This window comes from Sorghum bicolor, chromosome 3 (assembly GCF_000003195.3).
Source record: "Sorghum bicolor cultivar BTx623 chromosome 3, Sorghum_bicolor_NCBIv3, whole genome shotgun sequence".
Lineage (NCBI taxonomy): Eukaryota > Viridiplantae > Streptophyta > Magnoliopsida > Poales > Poaceae > Sorghum > Sorghum bicolor.
Window position 1 is genome coordinate 51837567 of NC_012872.2, and position 8295 is coordinate 51845861.

Consider the following 8295-nt stretch of genomic DNA (forward strand, 5'->3'; position numbering starts at 1 on the left):
GAGGCATCTGTCCACTGTCCTTATTCTGTAATCTAAAAGAAAAATCTCCGTTGCAATGTGATGGGCGTCGACCATGCTATGGAGTCACGGAGCCTCTGACGAATTGCCAGATTCTACGAAAATCGCATTGGTTCCTAAAGAGAGCAGATGAATCCAAAGCAAAGCAAAGTAATAAATCAAAACCAAAAAGAGGAGAAATCGGATAGATCTTGGATGGTTCAGAACAATCCACATATTGGTTTCTATCGTCAGGATTCAGAAAAGAAATCGGTTCTCTCGCTGAAGAATCACTTGCTAGCGTGAACGAGTCCGGCTCGTCTTCTGGGCAAGGCACGGTAGGTCTCCTCTCGATCCGTCTCCATCCTGCTGCCGCGTATACATATACATATACAGGCCGCTGTTGGATTGGATAGCATTGTGTGTTGGCTCGTGCTGATCAATCTTGGCAACCATGGACGCCGTGTGCGACAGCCTGCTGCTGGAGGAGATCCTCCCGCGCGTGGCTCCCAAGAACCTCCTCCGCCTCGGCGCCACCTCGCGCCGCTACAACGCCCTCGTCCGCAGCCCCGGCTTCCGGCGCCGGTACTGGTGTCGCGCCGGCGTCTTCTTGGACCTCGCCCGAGACGCCAGCGGGGTTCTTCCGCGCTTCCTCTCTTCAAGCCATGCGCCGGAGAAGCTCGTCGTGCTCGGCGACGGCGACACGACGAACCTCGCCTTGTTTCCCAGTTCCTCTTCCTCCAGCGCGCGTACTACCGAGGAGCTGGCGGAGGCCTCCCTCTCCTCGTCGTGGTGGCGCACCGGCGTCGTCGTCGTGGCGGCGCACTCGACGACGGGCGGCCTGCTGCTGTGCGCCAAGGGCCGTCCCACCTCGCGAAGTGCGCAGTACTACGTGTGCAACCCTGTGACGCGGCAGCGCGTGGTTCTCCCGGAGCTGCGGTCGTCGTCCCTCTGCTACGACCCGCAGTGCGCGCTCCTGACGACGGTGGCGAATTGCACGGCGGGTTCGGGATCTCAGTTCCAGGTGGTGGTGATCGAGCAATGGCAGATGGAAGACGCGTACCTTCGCCTCAAAGTCTTCTCCTCGGGCGCCGGCCAGTGGGAGAGCACAAGGATCTCACTGTCGGAGTCTTCCCTCCCTTTCGAGCACGACTTCCGGCCGCGTCCGGTGCTGGGACAGAGCGGCGCCGCCTACTGGCTGCAGCCGCGGGACGACACGGCCATAGCATATCACAGCGCGAGCGACTCCTTCCAAGTCATTGCGCTGCCTCGCCATCTCGCCAGCCGCAAACGGGACCGGGTGATAGGGGAGCGCCATGGCGGAGGCGGATCCGGAGGCGGCGGCCTCCGGTTCGCGCAGTCGCACGCGTCGGTGCTGGAGGTGTGGGAGTGGAACGATTCACAGACGACGACGACGAGGAGGAGGAGGACGACGACGAGGATAGCACAGGACGCGTGGACGCTGCTGCATCGGGTTGGCATCGCGGAGCTGCTGGAACGGAACCCAGAAGCCGCCGCAGCTGCAGGACAAGGTCGTTCTCACGTCACGCCAGTCGGCTTCCACCCAACCGACGTTGATGTCGTCTTCCTCGAGTTACCTTGGGGTGTGGTGGTCGCCTACTCCATGGAGCATGGCACCATGAATCTGCAGTGCACACACAATGGCTACGGGACTTCAGTTAATCTCTTCCCGTATGTGCATCCGCCTTACCCGGTGCAGATTCCTGCGATAAACAACAACAACTCATCACCCTTGGCATTACCAAGAAAACGAAAAGCAGGGACACATGAATGATGCCCAGCGCGCCACGCAAAGGTGACAGACTGACAGGCAAGGGACACACCCAATTGCCTCGTCAAGACGAATCAATTTTGAGCAAAGCTACAAGGGCGTCATTAGTGAGCGTATCTAAGGTTTTCATATAATGTACTCCCTTCGTCCCAAATTGTAAGTCATTTCAAGAATCTTGAAGAGTCAAACTTTTCTAAGTTTAACCGAATTTATATGATAAAATAATAATTATTATGATACCAACTAAGTATCATTAAATTCTTTCTTAATTATATTTTCATAGTATGCTCACTTTACGTTATAATTCTTAGTATTTCTTTCTATAATTTTGGTCAAACATAAAAATGCTTTGACTCTTTAAAATTTTTGGAATGACTTACAATTTGGGATGGAGGGAGTAATTAATTACTGTTTGTAACAGGAGCAGGTTCTTTATACTGTGAGGGAGGTTGTACAAAGCAGCAGCTCCCAAAAATAAAACTAGCTCTTCTAGTGGATTATAGCGGCTAGCCCTGCTTAGCAGTGGGCTACTCGGTGTGGGACATCGTCGATAATGACAGCAAGCGATGACAAGGGTGTTTTTGTCTTGATGGCCTTGTCTTACCGGAGTGGCATTGCAGTGTAGCGACCAGTATGTGGTGGTTTGGTGACAGTTAAGCGTGTGTCTATATTGAGTTGCGGCTCGTGTGATGTCCTATTCAGACTGGCTTGAGGAGTTGTTTTTTTCTTTTTCCTTAAAAGATGTTTGGGACTACTTTACTCCACGTTTTCTTAGCTCTGCTCTACATTTTTTTAGTTAAACGGTTTCAATTCCACGCATTCAATTCAAGAAAAAAGTGCAGAGTTGTGAGAGTACCTAAAGAGATACTTCAGAAAATCCAGTTCTTTATGGAGCGGCTCCATGATGGATTTTGTGGAGCAGTACCAAAATAGTTGGGGTTTCGATAGGTATTGATGTCTCAATCCAACCGATCGGTGTTGTATTTATTTGTTTGCCTAGTCTGAATTTCATCTGTTTTTTAATATAATCGACAACTTTTCTGTCTATTCATTTTTAAAAAATAAAATCCAACATAAACATCGGCTATAACGACCAAAGTTTGCTATTGCATCTCAACAACAGTAATAAATGCACACTCTTAAGCACTCTTAAAATTCAACGTTTGCCTGCTGCAGCTCGCTCTAAAGCATTCTTCTACTTAGAGAGTCTGTTGACACCGTTTTTGGGCACGTGTCCATAATCGGTAAAGTGTAGATCGGTAAGATAGGACGGTGGTGCTTGATCTACAGGGTGAGTTGCCGATGAAGATGGTTGCCGATGGAAGGGTGGTTGAACGTGACCAAGTCCATAGGTGATGATGTGTTTGTGCCGATGGCTATGACAAAGGAGTCTGCCGATGATACGAAGGGGGAACCTGGAAGTTGCCGATCGGCTGGTGGGGATGTTCTAGTTTGTCACGTGAGGATAGTTTTACGTTTTCCTTAGTTATTTAAATCGTTTTGTATACGGATTCTGTGTAATTTGGAATTCGAGTTCTAGTCGTGTCTGGTTGTAACTCTTTGGGCAGGGTATAAATATGGACCCTAGGGCTTTGTAATCGACATCTATCTATCAATCAACCAATCAAATACACGTTTTACTCATATTCCAAGCATCTACTTTTTCGACGACTTCGTCATACTTTTTCTTTTCATTACGAGTTCTTAGGAATTCGTCGACTTAAGCTCGGCGTGTTCTCAAGTTCCGCGTGGATACCTCTTGGCCGTGACATCCGGACGCATCGCTGTTGTCAGGACCAAAGTATTCGAGTTACCACCTTTGCCGATAGTAAGGTCAAATCGGCTGGCACGCCTTAACGTTTAAATCGGGTATTAGCCCTTTGTGTTTGCAGATCAGCTTTTGCATCAACACATCTTTTGGCACGCCTGGTAGGACAGATCCAAGATCAAGATCAACATGTCGACTTCTGAGTTTGATCAGGAGAACGTCATCCCCGTGACGGAAGCCAATCTCAAGGATGAGCAGAAGCAAGCTATTGCTAAAGCCATGGAGGATTACAAGCAGCAATGCCTGAGGTCCTTCAGCATGAACAGGAGCGGCGAAGTGATCCAGAAGGATGCACTGCCGGCACCTCGGCAGGTTACTTTTGAAGCCAATCCTGGTAAACTTCAAGAGATGGTTGATAGTGCTATCAACCGTGCTTTGATTAACCAAGCTGGCGTACTGTCCAATACGGTTTTCAATGCCGTGGCTAGAACTTTCAAGGAAGGACAATTGCCCCCAGATTATGTGGGCCCTTCTCATCATCAGCCAGGATCACCGGTGGTCACAGCTCCATCGGTTGCTACCGCCGCTGCGGGCCTGGAAATTCCTGTCCCTCCAAGCACGTTAGGAGTCACTAATGCACGATCTACGCCAATGACAAATCCACCGACTTTAGATGGGCAGATTAAACTCGCTACAGATCTGTTGGCATCGGCAATGTCGGGATCGATTCCTCCTCCTAACTGGTGGGGTTATGGTATGCCTCCAGAGTTAACACCGGGTACATCACAGATGACTGATGTGAGAGGCAAGGCTACTATGACATCGGCACCCCTAAGCATGCCGATGAATCAGAGTCCCCAGTATACCACAACTACTACTGCAAGACCTTACACTGGGAATTCTCAAGCTCCGACGTTCCAGATGCCTAATGCATCGGCAGACTCAATGCTGATGCAACAGAGGTTTGTGACTCAGCCAGGGTATGTCAATCCAATGATCATGCCCAATTACCGGTCATCGACAGGTCCTATGCCGATGGACGCTAATAATGGATGGCTTGGGCAGCAAGTCTTTCCGCAAACACCCCAACAGAGTCATCAGGCTACAGGGTACCAGCAAGGCCAGATCTATCCCGGGTTCTAGAATCTGGGAATGCCCAACCAACCAGTGAATTTTGGGCAGCAGATCGGCGGACAGCAGATCGGCGGGCAACAGCTTGGTGGTCCACAGATTGGGGGCCAGATGATTAACCCGATGTTCCATGCAGATCGTGCGCCGCATCGACACGTGGAAGCCTACCAGCAGGCGCCCGATCCGCAACCGCCTCATCGGCAAGATGCTGATGCTTATTGGGCCGATAAGATCGCTGAAGTGATGAGGGACAAATTTGGGATAAAACCCAAAGTCAACCTTACTCTTATCCGACACCGTATCCTCCCGCATATGATTTAATCCCGCTTCCAAATCGGTACAAGGTACCGGATTTTACTAAGTTTTCTGGGCAGGATGACACGTCAACCATGGAGCACGTCAACAGGTTCATCATCCAATGCGGGGAAGCTGGTAACAGGGATGAGTTAAGGGTTCGTTTATTCTCATCATCATTGTCTGGATCGGCTTTCACTTGGTTTATATCATTACCTCCCAACTCAGTGATTACCTGGGCCGATCTGGAAAAACAATTCCACAAGTACTTCTTTTCTGGGGTCCATGAGAAGAAGATCACCGATTTGGTTAAATTGAGGCAACGCAATGATGAATCGGTTGAAAGTTTTGTGCAGAGAATACGGGAAGTCAAGAACAAATGCTATAGCCTGGTTCTGGATGATCGGCAGCTAGCCGATTTGGCTTTCTAGGGTATGTTGCCACACATCAGGGACAAGTATGCGTCTCAGGAGTTTGAAAGCTTAAGTCATTTGGTGCAGAGAATTTCTGATCAAGATATCAAGCCTTTCGAGCCCAAGAGAGCATGGAACAAAAAGGTGTCGTTCGTTGATGAAGCAACAAGCTCGGACTCTGATGAAGAACCAGTCATCGGCTTGGCGGAATGGGTGAAAAATAAGAAGCCGATGTCTTGCCCTTTTGGGCACAAGGAACCAGAAAAGTTCGCATTCGACACCACTAAGGCCAATAGGATATTTGACTTTCTACTCCAAGAAGGTCGGATCAAGCTGTCACCTAATCATGTGATCCCATCGGCTGAAGAATTAAAGAGGATGAAATATTGTAAGTGGCACAATGCAACCTCTCACGACACTAATGAGTGCAAGGTCTTCAGACAGCAGCTGCAGTCGGCTATAGAATCTGGAAGGATCAAATTTGACAGCTCCAAGACCCAGAAGCCGATGAAGATTGACCAACATCATTTCCCGACAAACATGCTGGATGCTAAGGGAAAGGCCAAGGTCTTAACATCAGAAGTAGCTGAAAGAAGTGCATCGGTGGATCCTCAGCATCAAATCACTACTGCCGATGCAAAAGGGAAAGGCTTGATCCAGGAGGGAGCTAACTCAGGAAGGCCTCCCCGGTCCGGCATTGTGATAACCCACCGGAGGCCCCGGGAGACTTGGCAGCAATGTGAAGATCGGTATCGGCGCCATCAAGAGGATTATCGTCGGGAAGAGGAAAGACGCCGACAGGAGTGGAATCGGCATAGGGACCACTGGAATTGCCCGTTCTTCATTCATTGTTGGGAGGAAAATATCAAACTTCCCACTGTCAGAGATTGTCCTGAGTGCAACGGTTACGACCGGTATGACAGGTCCGATCGGTACTATCGTGATAATGATCGGCGATCTAATGGGCCGATTAGGGGGAGAGCATCCGTTCATGATCGGCTGGGGGGCAGGCTCAGTGTGCATGACAGGCTTAGGGATCGTGTTGAATATTTTCCCAAGAACCAAGAAGAACTTGAAGAAATGGCTAATGCACGGGTTCCCGATGAGTTCATATTTTGCAGGGATGCTAATACTTATCGGATGGAGTCAAGGGAAAATCGTCGCCCAGCAGTAAGGCAGCAGCAACTTCCTCGATGGTGTCCAGAGGGGTTGACCAGGACACAGAAAAGAAGGCTGCAGCGCGAGAGGCGAGAAGAGTTAAGCAAAGGAGAGAACTCTGGACAATCTGGAGATCAGCAACAACCAGATTCTAAGGGGAAAGGTCCATCGGCAGATGTCAACATGGTCTTTATGTTGCCGATGGAGTTTCTTGCGCCATCCAGTGATGATGAGTTGGAGTTCTCCGACCAAATAGCTCAATTGGCTCTGGATCCGATGACAGCTATCTTCGAAAAGCCTGCCGATGATGAAAGGCAACATCTCAAGGCTCTGTTTGTCAAAGGAAGAGTTGATGGGCAACCGATGACCAAGATTCTAGTTGATGGTGGGGCTGCTATCAACATCATGCCGTATGCAGTGTATCGGAAGCTTGGAAAAGGAGATCAGGACCTGACCAAGACCGATATGATGCTCAAGGACTTCGAGGGCAATGTATCCCTAGTTAAAGGAGCTATATGCGTAGAATTGACCATCGGCAGCAAAACCTTGCCGACGACCTTCTTCGTGATCAATGGAAAAGGTGCCTACAATCTGTTGCTGGGGAGAGATTGGATCCACGCCAATTGTTGCATCCCGTCTACAATGCACCAGTGCTTGGTCCAGTGGGTAGGTGACAAGATTGAGATTGTCCCGGGAGATTCTTCCTATGTTATTGCATCGGCAGAGGCAGACACCTATGAAAGGACTAGGTGTATTTCAGGAGAAGCTTGGGAAAAGGATTTTCTCAAGGTTGCCGATTATGAAATTCCACCGATCCAAGTTGTCGGTTCTGAAGATGGTTTTTAATGGATAGGTTCGCCGATGATGGAAAATTAGGCCAGGGGTTCACATCGGCCGATGATTTGGTAGAAGTAGATATAGGTAGTGGTGATCAGCCTAGGCCTACTTTCATTAGTGCTAAGTTAAGTCCTGAGTGAGTCTGGTCGGAGGTGGCCTCCATATAGGAGACGGCTTGGACTCTTTTGAGCAGAGTGGCTGTTTGTCCCATCGCGGCGATCAGATGTGCTCGAACGCTGGTTCGGACGCCCTGGCACTCGGGGGTATCAGGGAGCCGATCTAAATTGGCCATGGCGACAGCCACGTTGGCGCTTGGCGTTTTATAAACTGGCTGATCCCCGACCATGTCGAAAGCGTCGCTGAGATTATGTGGCGGGATTTGACATTCCTCGTCCGCGCGTCGTCGGGCGCGATCGGCGTTACGCTGCTCGCGGAGCTACCTCTGCTCGTCTGTTTCTCCATCGACGACCGGCTCGTCGGCGCTGACATTGAAAACAATGTCTCCTCGCCGGGGTGGGAAGACCGGGAAACGAGAGAAGCCCGGAGGATGTGAAGGCAAATCCAGGTCATAGTCCTCGTCCTCGTAGTTTATGACTTCAGTGGGAACGGAACCAGTGCTCGAATTTGTGCTGGAGGCCTGGCCGTCCCGTAGTTCTTGGACCGTCACCATGTTGACGTGGTGACGAGCTGGTCGACCGTTCCACTTTGGCTGCCAACCCGCCTCGTTGAAAAGGGATTGGACGTGCCGTGAGTAGAGAGAGGCCGAGTTATTCAGACCGCAAGGATACCTTTCCTCCGGATCAGCCTTGATCTTGACGGACCGTCCCGAGGGGGTGGAGGTTATCGTCAGAGTCGCCCCCAGCTGTTCGTGTGTGACGACACGAGTTGGCCGGTAGGAGTTGAAA

The 8295-nt window shown here is 50.2% G+C and overlaps 1 protein-coding gene across 1 annotated transcript; it reads left to right on the plus strand.

Moving 5' to 3' along the window:
- On the plus strand, positions 1-1934 carry LOC8078207. The gene has a single exon (XM_002455780.2). It carries the CDS (start codon positions 452-454, stop codon positions 1790-1792), a length of 1341 nt encoding a protein of 446 aa, XP_002455825.1. The 5' UTR covers positions 1-451; the 3' UTR covers positions 1793-1934.